Here is a 23,593-nt window from a genome sequence, read left to right as displayed (position 1 = left end):
AGGACAAGCGCCTGGCCGCGTAAGAGGTCACCCCACTGCTGAATGATTCCTGCCCCCTTGATTATTCAAATTCCCAATTATCCAAATAAAATGCACGTCCCCCATGCTATTCCAATAATCAGGAGTATGCTGCATATAAATCTTATTTAACAGCAGGTGTAGCATAGCCGAAGGAGAGTGCTATTTCAAATACACGTGCTGTAAAAAACTAAATAGTCATGCAAGTCAACTCAGAGACTCTGTCATGTAGGATGCATTGTAAACCTCTTTACAGATATTCTTCAAACCACACAGCTCCTGCACATTTGGGGGAACAGTGAACGCATAAGTAATGCTTCAAAAAGCTAATGTGCTATTATCACCTCTGTTTTATAATGGGTGTGGTATCCTAAAGTGGTTCCCTGGCATTTCTGCCTTACTGGGAACAGTCTCGGTAATCTTCTCTATCAGCCTCTGCTTCCCGCATCAAAAACCGCAACAGAACGAGGCGGAACCCTTTCATTTTCACAGCATTCGCTGCAAGTGGAGAATAACGACAGACTGAATTTCCTTGCCTCACCAGCTTCCTCCTTTTTAGCAAAGGTAAAGGATTGGTCCTGCTTTGAGCAGGGGGTTGGACTAGATGACCTCCTGAGGTCCCTTCCAACCCTGATATTCTATGATTCTAAGTTTTAGTGGTTCCCTCCGCTCCCCCTTCCCTCTATCCCCCGGCCTATAAAAATCTTCATAGTCTCTAACCAAGACTCCAGAGGTTGGACTGGGAGTCATTCCACCATTATGGCTCAGGCCCTTCCCTTTAACAAGCTGGGGCTCTTGGTGTGAGGTTGGTGGGTGGTCTTTGTGTTCAGGTTGATTTTATTTTTCTTTGGACTATATGGTGAGCATAGACAGTTTTGTTGGATTTAAGTTCTATCCAAAAAGCCTATCTCTTGCAACAGCTCTTTTTATCTCTGAACATTGAAATAAGCATTTGTATATAATAATCCTATATTTATGTACAAGGTATGATAATGAAATGAGCCCTCTGTAAGTTGAATGTAGCAATTTTTATCTAACACACAACTTAAAAAGTAAAAAAAAAAAAAAAAAAAGTATACATGTGCACAAGAACATGCTGTGCCACACACCAACAACGACTACGATGTTTATAAAAAGAATAAAAAACTGTAAATGTGCTTAAAGACCAATAATGCATTAAACAAACTCCAACAGTTCATATAAAAAAGGGATTTAAATAACCTTCTCCTTAATTCGAGAATCACAAGAAAAGGAATAAAACAATAAACAATCTCATAAGGCTGGCAGACCCTTCAGAAAATTGGTCTTTCAATTAGACATAAGATTAGAAGCAAATCCCTAATGATACCATTACCATCTGAAGGCAATAAAGCAATAAATATTTCATATGAGCATTAATGGCTTCAATAAGAGAAGCGAGCAACTTAAAGAAAAATAAAATGTGACTTTCATTGTCCTTAGTATCTTTACTCACAAAACTGTGTGGCGGGGAAGAGGTGGTGTTCTGCAAATCACAATAGTAAACCACATTAGGTGTGTGGGATTTTTTTTCTCCAATGAAAGTCATGTTACCAATAAGCCCTAGCTGATGTTCATGAAGTTCTGTAAGTATATACTTCGAGTAGCAAGTAACAGCCAGTGCTAATGAGAGCTGCTTAGGGCTTTCTTTCCATCAGCTTTCTTCAGCTGGTTTTGGGTAGGAAATGATGGATGGTCCCTAGAGCAGTAAGAAGCAAACCAGCCTCTTGGAGACAAAGAAGCAGTTTGACTTTTCAATAAGGTACCTTTTGGTGCCTTTACATTGCGTATGAGAACATTGATATTTGAATTGAACAAGTGCTGCTGACAACTGAACAGGTGATAGGTCTTTTTTAAATTACTGCTTGTTTCCTTTCCTAACTCCTTTGGAAGGACAACAACATCTGTTTTTTCATAAAGCAGAAATATTCTTTCCAAAAAATAAGCTAATAGGATATATGTCATGTATGCTTCTGTTATGCCAAACCCAGTTTATTGAGTATTTTCTTATAATTAGTGACTTTGGAGTAATGATATCTATCTTCTCATTGTTGTGTGATCAAACTATTTACCATGGAACAGCAGGTTAGTCTGTGTACATATCTGTGTTAATTTATACTTCATTGACTGCATGCCAGGTGGCTGCTGCAATGTTTTTTAACTATATAATGTAATGTTAAACTCCCCGGTTATATTACTGACATTTTTTTATATACCATTTTAATTGATATTCTTCAGAAATAATTTTCTTTTTTAAGGTTAAACTACAACAAAAACAGTCAATGGAGGCTTATGGAGTATTGCATGACAAAGAAGAGTGAGGGCTTCAACACTAAAATTACTCCATGTAGTCGACTGTTAAAATGGTGCCAAGTATCCCTTAATGTTTTATAAAGCAGAAAAGAGATCAGTTTAAATAATGTTGACATGCTATGGTTATTAATCAAAAGTTGGCAGTTGATATGGCAAAAAACATGAAACATGGGTTTAGAAATTCTAAAGAGTATTAAAGTGAGTTCAGAAAGGAATCCTATTTGGGAGATCAAATAGGGGAAGCGCATTTCTCCAAGTTTTTTTTTTTAGATTAGGAGTGACTAAGAATAATAATACCATTTTACTATTTAGGGAAAACTTCAAATCCCCAGATGCCATGGAAAAAATATTTAATGCAATTTAGCTGAAACAAAAGTAATGTTTGAATTACCTTTAACAGATAATTAAAGAGTTGAAAGATGAAGATTGGAATATGGGCAATATAGTGTACACGCTGACAAACAGGCGGTATGAAGAGAAATACATTGCATATGCAGAGAGCCATGATCAGGTACTGTAATAAATATTTTGATTAAAAACTGTGTGGAGGAACAAATTTGTAGACTTCACATAGGTCAGTGCTCAAAACTGAATACCATAGTCAAGATTTTTTTCTGTGCCCAGTGCCATTTGGGACAGTTTTTTATAAAGGGGGCGTGACTTTCAGGGTGAGTGCTCAGCACTCTCTGAAAATTCTGGCCTCGTTAAGGCAAATCCAGTGGAACACCAAAAAATTGTGACAATCTTGGCTTTTTTTTTTTAAATATGGTTTACCACCTGGAGTCCTCCTCTTAACCTAATTCACACAAACAATGCTCAGGTGAGTATCCCATTGTCTTCAAGGGGAAGAATCACCAGTGTAAGAGCTGCAGGACCAGGTGCTAATTTAATTTCTAGTTAATCATTCTTTAACAATTTTATTTGGGGTTGGGGAGTGAAAGAGGAAGAGGCAACATATTAAGTCTGAAAACATCAAAGCACCGAAATCCTGTAAATAGAAGCCCCACAGCAACTGTACATCAGCTTACTTGCATGTATGTAATAGTCTCTCTAATACTGCATATGCTGTTTAAATGTATGCTTTATGTATGCTGAATACAATGTAAGTTAAGATAAGATTGCTTTGGGAGTCATTTTTGAACGTTCTGATTTTGTTTGTATTTAAGTTTTCGATAATAATCTTCAGCCTTTTGGCTTTTTAACTTCCATGTATTCGCATGGTCAAATCCAGTTAAACCTGTTTAAATGTGATTGGGTCGCTCTAGACTGTACAACCCAGAGTACAGCAAATGTTTTATTTTTATATTTGTATCCAGTGAGAACATTCCAAAATGGCCAGCCATACACCTTCTACAGCCACCATAAATGAAGGTTCACCTTTTTGTAGGACATGTTGGAGTCTTTCATCCATCAAACATATCTCTTAAAATTGTTTTGTTAATGGAAGCAAATTCTTAGACTTTGAAAGAGGCTTTATCTAGGCTATATATAATTTGAAAGCCGCCTTTAAGTATTTGATTAGTTTCCTCAGTTGAAAAACATAAGAATTGTCATACAGGGTCACACCAATTTTCTATCTAGCTCAGTACTGGGTCTCCCAACAGTGGCCAGTATCAGAGTTGAAGGGGAGTGTTGGAGTGATTCATCCCTGTCTTCTCCTTCTGGCTTCCTGCATTTAGGGACACTCCGAGCATGGGGTTACATCCATGACTGTCTTGGCTCATATCCACTGAAGGACCTATCTTTGATGAACTTGTCTAGTTCTTGTTTGAACCCAGTTATGTTTTTGGCCTTCACAACATCCCATGGCAACAAGTTCCACACGTTAATTGTGTGGTGTGTGCAAAAGTACTTCCTCTTGTTTGCAATAAACTTGCCATCTATTAATTTCATCAGATGACCTTGGGATTTTGTATTGTGGAAAAGGATAAGTAACACTGCCCTATTTACTTTCTCCACATCTTTTGTGATTTTATAGTCCTCTATAATATCCCTCTTTAATCATCTCCTTTGTAGATTAAGCAGCCCTGATCTTTTTCGTCTCTCCTCATATGGAAACTGTCTCACACTCTTGATTATCTTTGTTTCTCTTTTGTAAACCTTTTCCAGTTTCACTATATCCTTTTTCACCCAGAAGTCCCCATCTTATTGGCTTGCTTGTTGTTTTTCCCCTGTCTAAATCCAGCTGATGCTCTTTACACAGGGCTTCTCACTGTGCTTTGAACATTGGGGTCCTGATCTTGACTGGGACTGTGGATTCTACTGCAAAAGACACATTATTTTGTGATTATTCATTCCTTTGGAAGTTGGATCCCCATCTGGATTTCTGATGTGGAAAAATGGCTGCCTAATGTAGATCACTAAATATTGCCCCCCCCCCTTTTTTTTTCTCCATATTTTGGACTGGACCCTGCCTGTTAATTTTATTGTCTCATATAGCAAAGTATTTTGTTTTGAACATTATAGTTAATCGTACACAATTTAGACTGGAAAAAAACCCGATCGCTTTTATTCTTCTGCAAAGTTCTGTCTTCTACAGTATATTTTTGAGTTAACTATGGACAGTGATGCAAATGAAGTAACCAGTTTGTTTAGACAGACTCTCTTTCCCTGATAAACTGAAACCCCGTACTGTTTTTTGTGGGTTGTTTTCTTTTTGTGGGGCTTTTTCTTTGTGTTTTTCATATCCTATACAGCTATGTTAGACTTTAGGCTTCAGTGTTTTTGTTGTCAGTCTTTAAAAATCATAACTGGATGGCCGACATTTTTTTTAAAAAATCCATTTTTCTGAGAAAATTAGGATAAGCTTTTCCTTTTATTATTTTAGTTTGAACTTATTTACTGGGAAAATGGCTTGCTTTCCAATGTGGCGTTTACTACCCAACCTATTGTATAAAGGAGAAAATGAAAATTCAAAATAGAGTATAAAATGGGAATTGGACTGATTCAACCCAAATTATAGGTATTTGTGAACACACAAAATAGAATATTTGCATCAATCCTTGGATGTGCAGTTTAAACCTGTACTAAAATAAACCTGGTTAGTCAGCATTTATAGGACATTGTTTTTATACAGGAATAGACATTAGCAAGGTTCTTTTACAATAAATTAAGTAATCTTTCCTTCAACGGATTCGCTGATATTCTTGTTCCAGCTAAGCTATTTTCTAGAATAAGAGTCAGTGCTTGATGGAAGGAATACCCTATTCTCTGCTATCTATGCATAAAGATTTAGTGTACCAGTAACAAACTATGGAGGCAACAGCTTTGGGGGTATCTGAAACACATGCTTTCTATAAAACTAGCCATTTTTCATCGGCCATGAAACAGCTGCTTGATCTGGTGGACACGGCAAGTGATCTTCCTATGTTTATGCTCTGTCATCAAATCACTTTGTGTGAAATCCTGGTTCCACTGAAATTAATGGCAAAACTGCACTGACTTCAGTGGGGCCAGAATTTCCCCCTTTGTGACTTGGGTCAAAGCACTTAACTTTTGCATGTGTCCATTTCCAGAGCTGTAAAATGGGGATAATGCTATAGTTATGTAATGCATATGTTACAAGTGTATTGTAAATCTTGAGAAATATTTACACAACACAGCATTTCAATGGATTTTTGAATTTTCAAAATAATATTATGGCTGCTTTTTCATTTCTGTTCTACATATAGGTATCCAAAAGACTTCTGTGGTTGTTCTCCTGTACACTGAGAGAAAGGAAGCCCTAACCACAGAATTGACTAAAACTTACTCTATGGCAGAAGTACAGTAGTTATCAAGTTAATTTTGCTGAGTACCATGTCTCTCTTACAGCCTTTCTGTCAAATACAAAATACAAATGTGGGAGGGGAAAAAAGAAAATTGTAGCTTATAAAACACAATACATGCAAAAATTAACTGAAACCTAGTTCTCTGAAACACTCATTTAACATGTACTATATAAATACACGGACTATTCATTTTGATTTCCTTCTTACCCTTAACTACATTTTGTTCTGTTATAGAATCTGAGTTTGTATGGCAGTCAACTCTTTTTGTGTGAGGGGATGATTTCCTTTGTCTAGTCTACTAAAATGGATAAGGGATTTAAAGTACTGTAATCAGAATTGTATTTAAATCATCTTTACATAAAAATGCATTGTCTGGTATCTATAAACAAGATGATTATTTTGATAATTCAGATTTCCATTTTTGAGTACCTACTTAACAACACAATTAAGTTTATAAATGGCTTAAATGTTATAAATGGATATAAAATTGATACTGGACCAATAAATCAAGTGAATGTGTAAGCCTGTTTGAAAAATCTACTTGAAAGGCCTTCCAAAATAAGTCAAATGGAAATCTTCAGCTAAACAGACGAAACATTTGCAGTATTTTCTACTATATATTAAGGGGTAACTGAACTAGGCTGCTTTGAACAGAAGTAATAGCTTCATGCAATTGCTGATTTCAGATAGATAGAATTGGAAGCCTAATTTTTCTCTCTGAGCTGAAATCCTAAAAACACAATTGTATATCTTTAGCTGTGTGTACACAAAGCATTCACATTGTTCACTAAAGAGTCCTTAAATTGGAAGCCTTGTTAATCTCCCTTTTGAATGTTGTTCCAGATACTTTATTAAGTAATCTTCATCTCCTGTCTTGTTTTCTCTGAAGCTCCTAAAATGTAACTCTTGTAATGTATTATAGTTAATCCAATGTACTTGTCACTTGATCTAGAACACACATTATACTAACAAGCTCTTTTGGCACATTGAGGATTCTCCTCTCCACCCTCTCATCCCCATTCCTTTATTACTCCAGGCCCTTGTTGGTGATAAGACGTTGGCGTTTCGGCTGATGGATGCAGAGATGTATACAAATATGAGTGTGCTTTCACCTCTCACTCCGGTTATTGATCGTGGAATACAGCTTCATAAAATGATTCGCCTCATTACTCATGCACTTGGAGGAGAGGGTTATCTCAACTTCATGGGTAAGTGATCTTGGCTAAAAGTCTCCATTTTCTTTTGTTATGTAGGCTTTGTGATGAAGTAAAATGACCTGGCAACATCCTGCAATTGCAGTATTTATCACAGTGTTGGAGATTTCAGCTTAAATATTTTTACATAGTTGACTTTTTTTTTTAATCTGGTTTCAAAAAGTAATATTCTCTTTTAAGATGTAGTATAGTCTACAACAGAAAAATTTAAATTGAGTCATTCTAGGATTTAAAAAAATAATTGAATCTCAAAAAGTGTTATCTAGTTGAAGTTACATTTATTTAAAATACCATTCATATAGAAGCTCTATATACTAGCAAAGAGGAGAAAATAGAAGTTGATGAAGTACAGGCAGGAGCTGAAGAGAAAGTCACATGAAAAGAGTCTTATGCAATTACATTCCATGAAGGCATACAACTAAATATTTTCAAAATTTTATAAGGACTTATACGCAAATACAAGAAGTTTAAATACTAAGATGTGTTAACTTAAGTGCCTGGTATTAAATGAGGATATTGATCTACTAAGCATCAGCAGAAACTTGGTGGAATGATGATCAATGGGACATAGTAATATCAGGGTACAATATATATGAATATGACAATATAGATCGCACTGGTGAGGGAATGGCAGAGTACACGATAAAAAAGCAGAGAGTCAAATATAGTAAAAATCTTAAATAAATCAAACGGTACCTCAAATCTCTATGGATAGAAATTCCATGCTTGAATAATAAGAGTATAGTAGTGGGAATATACTGCTGACTACCTGACGAGCATGGTGATTGTGTAATACTCTGGAAGATTAGAAAGGCTAAAAAAACAGAAAACCCAATAATAATGAGGCATTTCAGCTTTCCCCATATTGACTGGGTACATGTCACCTGAGGATGGGATGCAAAGATAAAAACTCTAGACACCATTAATGACTGCTTCTTGGAGCAACTAGTCCTGGAACCCACAAGGAGAGAGGCAATTCTTGATTTAGTGTAATTAAATTTAAACATCCTTGTAAAGGAGACATACCACGTAAACCCACCCACAACAGTAGCATTTATTTTTAAAAAGGGGAGCTATACTAAAACAAGCAGGCTAGTTAAACAGAAAGTAACAGGAACAGGCACAAGAATGAAATGCCTCCAAACTGTATATAAACTTTTTAAGAACACCATAATAAAAGCTCACACTAAATATATACTCCAAATTTAAAAAAACAAAAACAGCAAGAGAACCCTTCCCCCCTGCCCCCCCGCCCCCCAAGCCACCCTGACTAAACAGAGTAAAAGAGATGATTAGAGGCAAAAAGTCATCTTTTTTAAAACTGGAAGTCAATTCCTTCTGTGGACAATAGGAAGAAGCATAAGCCCTGGCAAGTCAAGTGTAAAAGTATAATTAGGCAGACCAAAAAAGAATTGGAAGAGCAACTGGTAAAAGACACACAAATAAACAGCAACAATGTTTTTAAGTACATCAGAACCAGGAGGCCTGCCAAACCATCAGTGGGGCCATGATGATCAAAGTGCCAAAGGAGCACTTAAAGAAGTCAAGGCCGTTGTGGAGCATGAATGAATTCTTTGCATAAGTCTTGACTGCAGAAGATGTGCGGGAGATTGCCTCATCACAGCTATTTTTTAAAAAAATTTTTTAGGTGACAAATATGAGTAATCGTACCAGATTAAGGTGTCAGTAGAGGGTTTGGAACACATTCATAAATTAAACAATAATGAGTCATCAGAACCAGATAGACTCATTGACTTTGAGGTCAGAATGGAGCATCATGAACATCTAGTCTGACCTCCTACACATTGCAAGCTACAGAACTTCACCCGCCCACTCCTGTAATAGACCCCTAACCTCTGGCTAAGTTACTGAATTCCTCAAATAATGATTTAAAGACTTCAGGTCACAAAATCTAAAACCTCCCAGGGCCTCTGCCAATCTGATCCAGGAAAAAATTCCTTCCCAACCCCAAATATGGCAATCAGTTAGACCCTGAGCATGCAGGCAAAACCCACCAGCCAGACATTTAGGAAAGAATTCTCTGTAGTAACTCAAACTTCCTCATCTAGTGTCCTATCACTGGCTGTTGGAGATATTTGCTGTTAACAGTTGTGGATCAGTTATGTCCCACTGTAGGCATCATACAGTCCCCTCCTTAAATTTGTCGACCTCAATCTTAAAGCCAGTTAGACTTTTTGCTCTGCTGTACACTGCTCTCCTTGGAAGGCTGTTACAAAACTTCACTCCTTTGATAGTTAGAAACCTTCGCCTATCACTAAAATCAGCCTCTGTACCATCTAACTGAAGGATAGCTAATGTAACGCTGATTGATTGATTTTTATTTATTTATTTATTTTTAAATGTTCCAGAGGCAATCCTGGCAATTACAGGCTGATAAGCCTAACTTCAGTACCAGACAAACTGGTTGAAACTATAATAAAGAACAATGATCAGACACACCTAAATGAACATGGTGTTTTGAGGAAGAGTCAACATTGCTTTTGTAAAGGGAAATCATGGCTCACCAATTTATTAAAATTTGTAGCGGGGTCAACAAACATATGTGATCCAATGGGTATAGTGTACTTGGACTTTCAGAAAGCCTTTGACAAGGTCCCATGCCAAAAGTTCTCAAGCAAAGGATACAGTTGTGGGATAGGAAGGACAGTCCTCTCAGAAATCATTAACTGTTTAAAATTTAGGAAACAAAAAGTAGGAATAAATGTTCAGTTTTCACAATGGAAAGTGGTAAATAGCAGGATCCTCCAAGGATCTGTACTAGGATCAGTGTTCCCCAACTTATTCATAAATGATCTGGAAAATAGGATAAGCAGTGAGGTGGCAAATTTGCAGACAGTGCAAAATTTTACTCAATAGTAAAGTCCAAGCTGACTGTGTAGAGTTACAAAGGGATCTCTCAAAACTGGGTGACGGGGCAATAAAATGGCAGATGAAGTTTAGTGTTAACTGCAAGTAATGCACATTGGAAAATGTAACCCCAAGTATACATACAAAATGTGGTAAAATTAGCAGTTACCACTCAACAAAGATATCCAAGAGTCAGTGTGTATAGTTCTCTGAAAACATCTGCTCAGTGTGCAATGGCAGTCAAAAAAGCTAACTATGGTAGGAACCACTAAGGAAGGTATAGCTAAGACGACAGAAAATATCATAATGCTACTTCATAAATCCATGCTACACCCACATCTTGAATACTGTACGCAGTTGTGGTCACCCCATTTCTAAAAAGATGCATTAGAATTGGAAAAGGTACAGAAAGGGTCTAAAAAATAAAGATGAGGGGTATGGAACAGTGTCCATATAAGAAGAGATTTAAAAGACTAGGCTGTTCCACTTAAAAAAGAGATGACTAAGGGGGGATATGACCGAGGTCTATAAAATCATGAATGGTGTGGAGAAAGTGAATAGGCAAGCATTAGCCTTTCACATAACACAAGAACCAGGTGTCACCCAATGACAGCAGGTTTCAAAAAACATAAGGAAGTACTTCTTCACACAATGCACAGTTAACCCATGGCATTCGTTGTGCGAGGGAATGTTGTGAAGGACAAAAAAATGACTGAGTTCAATAAAGAATTAGACAAGTTCAGGGAGGATAGGTCCTTCAGTGGCTATTAGCTAAAATGGTGCAGGACACAACTTCATGCCCTGGTTGTCCATAAGCTTCTCACTGCCAGAGGCTAGGACTGGACGATCGGACTGATCACTTAATGATTTCCTTGTTCTGTCCATTCCCTCTGAAACCTCTGATACTGACTGCTGCAGAAGACAAGATACTCAACTGGATGGACCAATGGTTTGACCCAGTATGGCCATTCTTACTCTCTTATGAAGTTTATACACTGTATCAAATGTATCACAGATAATGTGAAATAATTGTTGCATGTTTAATTAGCTTTTTATTCAGCTTGAACAACATTGTTTTCAGTAAAATGCAGCAATATTTCTTCTGACAATGCAGAAAAATGAAGGTAATAAATATTTATGCAAAGTATAGGCAGGAATCAAAATATAAATAAGTTAGATCAGCTGGTTCTTTCACAATACTAAGTACGCTATCTAAGGAGGGAGGTTTTGGAAAATGTTTCTACTAAATTACAGATGTCACTGCCATGTATTGGCATGGTAAGGTTAGAAAAACTGCAAGAACTCGACACTGCATGTCAAATTTAGAATGTCAGTGCAGGCTGATTGAGAGTTTAATACTGTGTATGCTTGTAGTGTGAATGAAATTTTTCAGTAAATGTAATGTTTGATAAAATGTATTGTATGTAAAGGGAGAAAAGTTTGCAATAGATAATGGAAGGGAACACACAAGTCCAGAGTGCCTTCTATCTACTATGCTTAAAATAATTGTGTCATGCTGTCTATTCAAGCAAATAAAATAAGTAGTAGCAGCTGTGGTTTTAGATTTTTTTGTTTTTTATTTTTGTTTAAATTTATAAAGTGCCACGAGTGTCAGGGAAAGCAGCCTCCTAGAACAAGTACTGAGGAGGAGAATGAGCAGTGGGAGTCTTCTAGTATGATGGGGGAAGAAGTTGAAGTTCTCTCCTTGTATTTCTTGTGATTTCTCCAACAATACTGAAATGCTTACATACATCATATCTGAAGCAGGACTTTTAAGATTTCTACTTTGGGCCTCATAGCCACAATGACTTAACTCCTGAAACAAAGGTTGTGGAGTCAGCAGTTTAAGGCTCAGTTTTGGTGCCCTTGGCACTTAGCTATCTGCGTGTTCACTAGGGTATTGACTTCAGAATATAGAAACCCTTTCACAATCTCAGGCGATATCTCCTGTCACAGCTGATCAGTGCACCTGGGCTATGTTTTTCTAATGGTGAGAAGCTAAGTCTAGCTTTGCTCCAAGCTCCCCTCAGGACTATCTTAATTTCTTTTTGACGGTCTAAACAAAGAACTACAGCACCTGTCAGACCAGTATTTTGGACTTCAGAGCACTTTGTTTGACAGTCCAACACCACAGTTGGTGAGAGAAACAGCACTTCCTATGGGATGTATCTGAAGGCTGTGACCTAAAGATATTGCTAGTCTTTCACTAAGTCCAATTTAGCAGCTTTCTCCAAGAGGTTTTATATGACTTCTCAGATTGAATACCCATCCATCCATATCCTAGATATCAATAAGCAGCCAGTGTTTCTGTACATCGGTAGTTAAGTTATCAATATCTATTTTTGCCTTGTTTTTCATGTTTCTGGATATCCAATTATCATTTGCAAGCATTCTCCTTTCTCTCCCTGTGTTCCCTACTGCTTAAATCCCAATTCAAGTGCATTGACACATGAAAACTTGAATGAGAATAGAACAATTGTGTAAGGTCTGTAAATTGGTCTCTTCATAATAGAAACCCTCAGGAACATTCCTCCCTTTTGTATCCTGTTTTTCAGCTCTGTCTACAGCTTTGCAAGTAATCACTGAGGCTTTAGGCACCCATCTGGTTCTTCTAAAGGCTTGTCTTAGAAAGATATGCATATGCTTATTCTGGCTGAATGTGAGCATGACAATCCAAGAACACTCTGTAGTGAGCACTGTCTCTGAAAGACCAATTTACAGTTAAGAGGGAGGGATTCTATAATACCTGGGTAGTGTGGGGAATGTCTGTTTAGTATCTCTGCTCTGAAGTAGAGGCCAATGAGCCATAATCCCACTTTAATTGAAACTTGTTCATCACCACTCCCATACCAGGCTGAGATTTTAACAGGCTCCTAAGATATATTAGTGCTGTTTAGCTACTGTGAGCGGACAAATGAATCTGGCCTACTGTATTAGGGACTTTACAGGATACAGCCATTCTTCTTGTAACATTCTGCTCGTAGTCAGAATGTCAGTTTAGCAATTCACACTCTGTTCATCTGCTTCCTTCTTTTCCACACAACCCTTCAATACCATGAACATGTTGACAGAAATGGCAGCTTGTTTTTCAAAAATTGCTTTTGAAAGAGTGTCCTACAGGTGTTTGTGGTAGGTGATTTTATTCAGTGGTGCAAATATTTTTACTGTTAGGTTTTTTTATTTTATATATCCGCGGATGTGCACTTTTGTACATAATTGTAATATAATTGAAATACATTATGTGTATAATTGTAATATAATTCAAAACAGCCTAAATGGACTATTGGGGGAAAAAATATAAATAAGCCTGGCTTTCTTTGTGCACAGCTGCTTATAAATGTCAGATTAGCACTCACCTAGTTGCTATTCCTGAGAAAGAAATTAGTGAAACAATCCTATATCCTCACTCAGTATTTTTTTTTTCAGATTTCCCCTTTTAGATGTTTGATTGCTTTGTAGTTGAGAAGTTACTGTGTTTTCAAGAGTCTGATATTGCTGAATTTCCTAGCTTACAAAATGTAGTTTAGTTTTTTAGGATGCTCAATTAATAAACATCTGGTCCATGCTATTTTATTTTTTCTAGTGCAGTAGCACTTAAGAGCTCCAAACGGAGATTTGTGCCCTGTTATGATAAACACTATACAAATAAGTAACACAGACGATTCCTGCCTTGCAGTTCACAGGCTTCGATTTAGACAATACACAATAGGTCAATAATCAAATCAATGGGAGGTGGGTGGGAGGTCAAGTTAACGTTAGAGACAGGTATGATCATATCAGTTAGTCACAGATGATTGCCAGCCTAACCAATATTACTGCTGGTCAGCATTCCTATTACCAAAAATTCTCATTTAGTCATTGTGGGTAGTCTTTGTTCATAGTCATGCTTTCTCTTAAATTAATTTCATTTTTAAATAAAAGATAAATGTATTATCTTTGGTTTAAAAAAAGTAAGTTTGGTAGAGGGTAGATGGTATAGTTCGAATAAAACTTCACAAACACTTGTTTGCAAAACTTTAGATTAATTATTCTTATCTTACACTGCAGAAATCTTTAAAATAGCAGTCCAGCACTTCAGCTGAATGGTAGCTGAATATTCTTAATGTATGTTTAGCTGGAAAAAAAAGAATGACTACCCATTGCTGTTCCTTCTTGGGGGTCTTACCAAGCGCACCATCAGCGGGTGTCAGGCCTTGGGCCTTTACCTGTCCTGGGTGGATTCCACAATTTGCCCACTCTTAGACCAGAACTGCATTACAACCCTCTGCTTGCCAGATGTATTATTTAGTAGGCCCAATAGGCTTGGCACCTGGGAGAGTTTTCCTTTAGGATCCTGTGACTATGTACATTAGCAGCAATGCAGAAACCGCTTTTTCAAAACAAAGCATGCTTTATTTTGCCAGAAGGTATGGAGCACTTTGAGAAGTAGATTTAAAATAACAGAGACCTAGTCACATTTCCTCATATAAGCTCAACCTGCTTATCTGTAGTTCAGGTGGGTCTGACTTGTTCCCTATCTCCGTATCCTCCCCTCTGAGTGGGAGGCAATGCTCGTGGCCTGTTCCCTCTGATGCTGTGTCCTCCCAGCCTGTCCAGTTTTTTTTTCACTTGCACAGCCAGCTCACTTCCAAAAAAAACCCCTCCTTTTCCTAGCATCTGCGGTTTTAGCTCAAGCTTAGCCTTGAGAAGAGTAAAAATCCAAACTTGGATGGAACCATTTAAATAACTTCTCCCCACAAATGATGGCCCAGCTATTGTTATCTAAAACCCTGTAAAACTGGGTTTAAGGTAACAAAAGTTTGTCAACCCCCAGTTCCAGTCTGACTTAACTATTTCACTTCAATAAGTAATTGAACAGGGAAACTATGTCAGACATATAAGAATAATGCAGATATCTACCAATTTGTTACAGAGGCAAAAGGGGTAATGGCATTGTAGTGCTAAATATTTGTTAGTGTCCAAACACTCCATGTGGGAATGGGGCCTGTTTTGTTTGTATCTGTACAAACATAGAAAAGAGATCATGGTTCTTATGAAGGGTTCATAGTCTAAAGATGCAAATAGATGAAGGGTCGGGGGATAGGGAAACACCGTGCAAATAATCAAATATGGTGAAGAGCGGGCACAGTTTTGCTACCTGTGTAGTAGATGTTTGTTCTTTAATTGCAGGGGGAGGGGAGGGAGTAAGAGACTAGGGAAAGGAAAGAAGAGGAACAGTGAAAGCTGTGTAGCAATGCTGTCTTTGATTAAAAGTTCCAATAAAAATAAAAGTTTGAAGAGCCCATTAAGAATCTACCAAAAGAAACTATAGTGCTGCTGTGATGTGCATGCAGCTATTAAATTCAGGAACTTTAAATAGTGTACAATGTACAGTGAATGCGAGAAGATGAAAAATACATAGACTCAAGGGAAGCAAAAATGAGGTAATCTGAAGTACAAGCCGATAAGATCTTTAACCTCTATGAATGCTTGCTTAACATTGTAAGAGTCAGCGTGGAAAAACTTGCATTTTTAAGCTCTTTATTATTTTGAGCCGCAGTGACAAAGTATTAACACTAATTAAGTGTATTTTTTTTCTTATTTGTTCTGTGACCCAAGCTGCAAAAGCAAATGTGTCCCTAAAACTAAAAGAAAGAAATATCAATATAACCCACATAGATTTGTCTTCTCTAATTCACACAGTTCACTTCAGGAATGATGAGTCAAAGTCTGGAATAAAAATGACTTGGTTTAAACTTTAATATAAATAGTATGGTTAAAGCAAACTGAATATTTTAATGAAGTAAAACTGGAATATTAATTCTAACAGCCATTTACTGTTGGCTCTCTTTCTACAGTGTGAAAAATTGTATCCTGTATTGACTTATTCAAGAAAATACTGTCCTCTACTTCATTTTATTCTTTTGTAAGCATAATTGGTCTGTGTTCTCCATTATAACCACTAAACTTTTGAAATTTTATATCTGTTAATTTTATATCTGTAGCTGTTGTAAAACAAATCATATTAACTGTTCAAGAGTTCTCAATCTTCATTTTCCCCTCTTTTGTGATACCACAAATGATTTAAATTGGTTATGCTGGATTTGTCTGACACAGCTCAAAAGTGCATGTGTGTGCTTATGTATTTAACAAAGCTCTAGAGAAACACAAAAATCAAGTGTTTTTTTTTTAAGTGACTGGTCAGGAAGAGTTTATAAAAATAACTTCATCTAAAAGTGCTGAAATTGAAGACTTGGGGTTTGAGGAGTGTATTTTGGAGTTTACACTTCTGTTTAATGGGTGCATACAGTATACCTAGTGTCAGGGTACCCCCCCCCCACACACACACACTGAACTCTGAGGTACAGCTGTGGGCACCCACATGAAAGACCTTGTAAGCTTATATTCTACCAGCTTAGGTTAAAACTTCTCCAAGGTACAAATTCCTTTCCTTGTCCTTGGATGGTATATTGCTGCCACCACCAAGTGATTTACACAAACATGCAGGGAAGGGTCACTTGCAATCCCTATCCCCCACCAAGCCCCTACACCCACTTTCCTGGAGAGGCTTGAGAATAAAATACCAACCAGTTGCCTTAGCAGTGTGAGCACAGACCAGACCCTTTGTCTTCAGGACACCAAAATCAATCAGGTTCTTAAAAGACAAACTTTTATTATAAAGAAAAAAGTAAAAGCATCACACCTGCAAAGTCAGGGTGAAGATAACTTTTACAGAGTAATAAAAAGATTTAAAACACAGAGGATTTTCCTCTGGGCTCAGCTTCACAGTTACAAAAGCAGGAACGAAACTACCACTTTAGCATAGGGAAATTTACAAGCCAAAACAAGAGAGAACCTAATCCATTTCCTTGCCCCACTCACAGTTTCTGTGGTATTAGATGGATTATTCCAGGTATATTTTTCAGGAACTATTGTACCTGCTTGGCTTCTCCCTCCATCTGGAGAGGGAACAACACACAGAACAACAAAACAAATCCTTCCTTCCAGAATTTGAAAGTATCTTCTTTCCTCATTGGTCCTTCTGGTCAGGTGCCAACTAGGTTATTTGAATTGCTTAACCCTTTACGGGTAAGGCAATCCAGTACAGTTGCCAAGGAGGGATTTTATGCTACTGAATGGGCTGGCATACATAAAGGTTGCTACCCTTCCCCCTACATTCATGACACCTAGCAAAATACGCTTTGAGCTGCTGGGTATATTAAGTACCTAACTTCATTCTGACAGGAAGGATGAACTTCTGGTTAAAATATGGAACAAGGAGTCATGCTGTCTGAACTCTGTTCCAGGCTCTGTGACAAACTTTGTGTTCTGTTGAGCAAATTAGTTAAGTTGTTTGTGCCACAGTTGCTCTTCTCAAAAATGACATGGCTGCTTACCTCCATACTGCTATTGTGCACTTAATTGCTTTCAGATTCTTAGCTGGACAGTTCTATAGAATGCAAATTATTATCATGTCTGTTTGTTGAGACTTCACTGGAACCGACATCTTTTAAAAAGTTGCCTGAAGTATATGCTGGAGACTAGCAGAGAAGTGGTAGAACAAGACGGATCTGTTTTGAAATAATTCCCAACCGTCTCCTCCCATTTTTTTTCTCCCTCAACTCCCACCTAGAATCTAATTTCTAAACGTAGTCAAATATCAAAAATGTGTTGTTTCAGAACTGGAAGCACCAGTGCACCAGAGAAAAATGCCTGGGCCAGAGCTTGTTAGTTTCATTGCCTGGGGTACATAAGATAATATATTTGCCTAATAGACGAATAGCAGTGATACAGATCTGTGACACTGTGAGTCTATTCTACCACATGTAAGAAATATGTGGATAGATTTGGGAGAGCAACAAAAATGATACAGTAGAACCTCAGAAACACGAACACCTCGGGAATGGAGGTTGTTTATAACTCTGAACAAAACATTTCTTCAAAAGTTTACAGCTGAACATTGACTTAATACAGCTTTGAAACTTTACTATGTAGAAGAAGAATCCTGTTTTTAACCTTCTTAATTGAAATGAAACAAGCACAGAAACAGTTTCCTTACCTTGTGAAATCTTTTTTGATCTTTCCCTTTATATTTTTAGTATTTTACATTTAACAAAGTACCGTACTGTACAGTAATATGCGTGGGTTTTTTTTGTTTTTTTGAGTCTCTGCTGCCTGATTTTGTACTTCCAGTTCCAATTAAGATGTGTGCTTGACCAGTCGGTTCGTAATGCTGGTGTCATAACTCTGAGGTTCTACTGTAAAAGGTTTAGAAAACCTAGCCTATGAGGAAAGGTTAAAAAAAACTGGGCTTGTTTAGTCTTAAGTAGAGTGAGAAGGGACCTGATAAGTCTTCAGATCTGTTAGAGGCTGTTATAAAGAGCTCTGTGATCAGTTGCTCTCCATGTCTGCTGAAGGTAGGATAAGAAGTAGTAGGCTTAATATGCAGCAATAGAGATCTATTGGATTGCCATATTGGAGGGGGACGACGACATTGTAATGGTAATAATGGGTAAGCACTCAAACAGGTTAGTAAGGAAGTTTGTGGAATCCCTGTCATTGAAGGTTTTTAAGAACAGGTGAAACAAGACCCTTTTAATGTTGGAAGCATCATAGAGTATGGGTCACGTTATGTTTGGACAGGATTGGCTAACACTTTTGCTAAGCTTTGGCCTAACTTTGCTTGCCATTGTGCGTTACCTTGCTGACTTGACTTTGTGTAAACTTGCTCAATGATGCTTACAGCTGCTGTGTAGGACAGAGTTGATATTTTGACCACAGAATGTATCTAAATTGGAAGATATTACATAGATAAGAGGAAGTTATTAGTACCATGGACATTCGGAATATACTGCCAAAGATGATTAGGAGAAAACCAGAAAGTTCCTATGCTGAGTAAGGAGTATATGGCCTGGTCAGCCTGCAAGATCAATGTGTGATCAAGGGAAATAAACCAATTAGAAAAGAGAGCGAACTTTTGCTGTCTATGCTATTTTAGAGTTCTATAAATTGAAGTTTACTCATGCACATTGTATGAGTTTTCTATAAGACGTGTAGTGCTTAATATTGATTAAAGAAAAGTTATGGTTATATAATTTGAATAGGTATAAATATGCCAGAATGTAAGGGAGTAGTTGGAGTCTTGTAGGACAAATCCATCATGACCTGCCTATGCCCCAGGAGAAGGTAACTCCTTACTCCTTCTGCTTACCTGTCATTCATGGCTTTTATTGTCATTGTAATTACTTTGGGTTCAAATAAAGGTTTGAATTAATAAACCTAAGTGTGTCAGCCCAAGTGTGTTAAAGATTGCCCAACAACAGGGATGATGTAGGTGTATTTGGTCCTGTTTCAGGATGGGGAATGGACAGGAAGACTTCTCAATGTCCCTTCCAGCCCTATATTTCTTTGATTCTATGTTGTATCTTCAGTTATTCTTTACAAGGAATATGGTGAGTTTAGCAAAGTGGGCTGAGATATTACAAGCAGAAAATATTGTGACTTTTATATTAAAAAATTGTCTCCATAGTTTTCTCCCTACATTAAAAAAACTGCCATTGAAGTAATCAGGCTGATGTTAAGCTACATTTGCCTACCTTGGTAGGAACACTAATGTTCTTTTGTGATGCCTACAAAGCACTACCAGTTGATAATGGCATGGTAGGCATTCAACTTTAGATCTCTGCTTCATGATTACTTGCATCTTTAGCCTTATCCCCTTCTTCTCTCTGGCCCCCTTAAGCCTCCATTTGTCAATATTTTTCTCTGTTTAAAAGAACTATCATCCAACCTTTCTTATTGTGCAGAATTTTATGTACTCTGGACTTGTAGGTTTTTTTAAAATACAGTGTTAGCAACCCCAACCATTCAAAAATCATTATTTTTTGTGGCCTGATTAATAAGAGACTTAAAAACATAAGATTTAAAATAGGATCTTTTTATTTGTCTTTGGCCTTAGGCCTGTAGGGTGCACTCACTTCATGTTTTCAAACTTTTCTTCATCAGCATGAAGCTTAGAAATTTCCTTTTTTATGATAAAATTTGAGATTCTTGTGCAGTTACTTGATTCCAGCAGTTTGAGATTCTTGTGCAGTTACTTGATTCCAGCAGTTAGGAGGAACGCCAGACTTCCTGAGACTCTCAGTAGTTTACAGATACTTGCTTTACCCAATTAGCCTTCAGTTCAAGCTTAGCCATTGGACAATTGATTTCCTGTAGGAATTGCTGTGTTTTCACTAATTTATGTTTTGTTGATATTTAGCATTTTGCATTTTTCTGATCTTGAAACTGAAAATTAATTGAGTTTCATAGTTGTTTAGTCAGTTTAACTTTCATGCTCTCAGTGCTGTTTTGTATGGATTGTAAACAATGCAGGGGAATATTTGTTTTAAAATTTATGCTTGGAATTTAGAAAAAAGAAATGTTTTCAATTATCTTTAATAAGTTTACTTTTGCAAAATCTCAGTTTGGTCCCAAATTTGAGCCGCCTCACTTTAAAAGGGATGTATTCTTGTGTCTACTGATTCAGAAATACAGTACAGATAATCTTCCATCATTTCACCATACTTCTTTATTGCCAGAAGTTACTGTTATTAAGACGAAAAGATGAAACAGGATGGTTTCTTTCCTCAATGAACCATTAAATATGTAATCATCTAGAATATCTAATAAGGGTACACTTTCTGTACTGCAGTTAACTTGATTACTACAAAATGCCTTGAAGTATTATTGGTTTATGTAATCTTGAAGTGCTTTTAAATCTATATTTTATCAACAGTTTATTCTGAAACCGCTGTGAAAAAAATGTTTTTCTTTGGAATTTATTTTATTATATCTTTGAGGGGCTGAAGTGAGTCTTTTTATCAAGTATACAAAATGGCTTTGTATACTTTGTTATAAAGGATACTGTCTTATTACTACTTTTGTTCAGAAATGTGCTTAAATATATTAAATTAAAAGCATCTACCAATAATACAGCTACTACGGCCATGTCCATATGTACAGCACTGCAGCAGCACAGCTGTACTGGTGAAGAGCAAGGGTTTAGCCCCAGATTCCCCCCACAGCCATAGAGGAATTCTGTGGCACTCCTTCCACTCCTGTCTAGCTTAAAAATCACACACAAATAACAGTATTATGGTTTTTTTGTTTTTACAAATTGTCCGGTGTTTAATGTGTTCTTAAAAGACCATATAGTTTGCATATAGTATGTTCCTCCCTTACCCCTCATTCTTTGTGATGGAGGATAAAATTAAGATTTATTTTTCTCTTTTTCATGTTTATTCACACAGTTCTGGGAATAAGTAACTTCCTGCAAAACAGCTACCTCCAGCAACAATTTAGTTGATGCAGAGTCAAAAATTATTCAAGGCTGGCTATTCTGCAATCTCCTGTAAGATCAGCAATATGTTTCTGTGAATGGGGGAAGGATGGGTTCATTTTGGTCCTATACTAGAGGGTTGTTTTTTTTAAAATATGGAGTATCATGTACAAAGAACGAATATAGATAACACCTGGATTTGTGCTGGAAATGGCCCAACTTGGCTATTACCAGCAGGACAGTGGGGTGGGAGGAGGTATTGTTTCATGGTCTCTGTGTGTATATAATGTCTTCTGCAGTTTCCATGGTATGCATCCGATGAAGCGAGCTGTAGCTCACGAAAGCTCATGCTCAAATAAATTGGTTAGTCTCTAAGGTGCCACAAGTACTCCTTTTCTTTTTGCGAATCAGCCTCTGCAGTCCCTCAGTACCAATCTCGGCAATAAAGAGCACCAAACAGAGCTGGACTCACCCAATTAATTGAATGAGTGTCCCTCTAAACTATGTGTCCTACTTGACTCTATACTTGTGAAAGGAACTGTGTCGACTGAAGGAGGAGACTAGTTATGTTCAGTCCTGAGAACTGGTCTTTTCCCCTCCTCTCCCCACCCATTTTTCCCTTTTATACCACCTCTGTACCTACTTGAAAATATACACTCTGATACCATCCAGTAGAGATACTCACTGATATTTGGCTAACCAAAATTGACCTATTGCTGGAACCCCACCAACAAAGTTACAGCAAGCCTTAGCAAGTAAGAGAAGTGTATCTCCATAACTGCCTGTGTTCACTGGCCCCTTATTGCCATCAGCCTACTAATATCTGCTAACGTTCAACTGTGTGGGGACCTATTAAGGGCTGTTATAAGGAAGACTGTGATCAATTGTATTCCAGGTAAAACAAGGAGCAGTGGACTTAATCTGCAGCAGGGGAGATTTAGATTAGATATTAGGGGGAAATTGTCTAACTATAAGGGTAGTTAAGCTCTAGAATAGGTTTCCAAAAGAGGTTGTGGATTCCCCATCATTTGACATTTTTAAACAGGCTGAAGAAACACCTGTCAGGGATTACCTAGATATACTTGATCCTGCCACTGCGCAGGGGGTTGGATTGATGACTTCTCAAGGTCCCTTCCAGCACTACATTTGTATGATTCTATGAGTTGTCCAGAAAGGGCTCAGCAGATGCACATCAGAAAGTAAATAAACAGGACTGTCCAGGCCAAATTACTCAGGAGAAAAAGTTCCTTCTTGATTATGCTTCTGCCAACTGCAAAGACGCTACTCTTTCAGAAGGAGGGGAGAAGTGAACTAAATTTCCCCCCTTGATCCCAAACAACTTAACTCGAACAAATCTAGAGCAACCAGTACAACCGAAAATGGGAAGAAGCCCTTCAGACAGTCTTCTGTGAAAGGCAATGCAGAGCCAAAGAGAACTAACCTTCTCTTATTCATTCACTGGAACTGTAATTGTGGGACATGGCTGAGCAGCTGACATGTTGTTTTACTACATAAAAGATCATACGCAAGTTCTAACATGAATTTGGACTTCTGGGTTTCTAATAGTTGGGAGTTTTTTCAGCTCAATGCTGTCATTAATTCCCTAAATCAATGTTACTTTATAAGGTAGGTGAGACTGTTGGCTCTTCTTGGGTGGGTATGTCTCGATCTCTCCTGTTGGAGCACTTCCACTTTTTATTAATAACTAAATAGTTTCAGAGCCAGAGAGCCCCTGATTAACTCTCTAGTCCTGTGGTTAGGGCACTCATCTGGGATGTGGGAGACCTGGGTTTTGCTCCTTGCTCTGCCTGATTCAGACCAGGGACTTGAACTTGGGTCTCCCACAAGACTGCTGTAACCACTAGACTATAGAAAGTTGTGGGATGGGAGCTTCTCTGATTTTGACCAGAAATCCATCCGGGACCAGGGAAATATTCCTGAGAAAAGTTTTGTTGAAACCAAGCAGCGCTAAAGAACCCACCTTTTTTCTTAGTGTGGACTCATCCTAATTTAATTTGGTAATAACAAACAGGAGAGAGGGAGTATGAAGGGTTGGTGAAAGAATGAAAATAAAACCCATCTGGCTCATGATT

At 37.5% G+C, this 23,593-nt stretch overlaps 1 protein-coding gene across 3 annotated transcripts in view; it reads left to right on the top strand.

Moving 5' to 3' along the window:
• GBE1 (1,4-alpha-glucan branching enzyme 1) overlaps positions 1 to 23,593 on the top strand; it is a 281,100-nt gene that overhangs the window by 183,995 nt on the left and 73,512 nt on the right. For all 3 annotated transcript variants that reach the window (XM_048868880.2, XM_048868889.2, XM_075117745.1), the window contains 2 exons: positions 2,750 to 2,860; positions 7,156 to 7,327. In XM_048868880.2, the coding sequence (XP_048724837.2) occupies positions 2,750 to 2,860; positions 7,156 to 7,327 (283 nt within the window). The remainder of the gene's footprint in view (positions 1 to 2,749; positions 2,861 to 7,155; positions 7,328 to 23,593) is intronic.

Source organism: Caretta caretta, chromosome 1 (genome assembly GCF_965140235.1).
Source record: "Caretta caretta isolate rCarCar2 chromosome 1, rCarCar1.hap1, whole genome shotgun sequence".
In the NCBI taxonomy this organism is placed as follows: Eukaryota; Metazoa; Chordata; order Testudines; family Cheloniidae; genus Caretta; species Caretta caretta.
The sequence above is the reverse complement of the archived record's forward strand: the minus strand, read 5'-3'. Positions and strand labels throughout refer to the sequence as shown.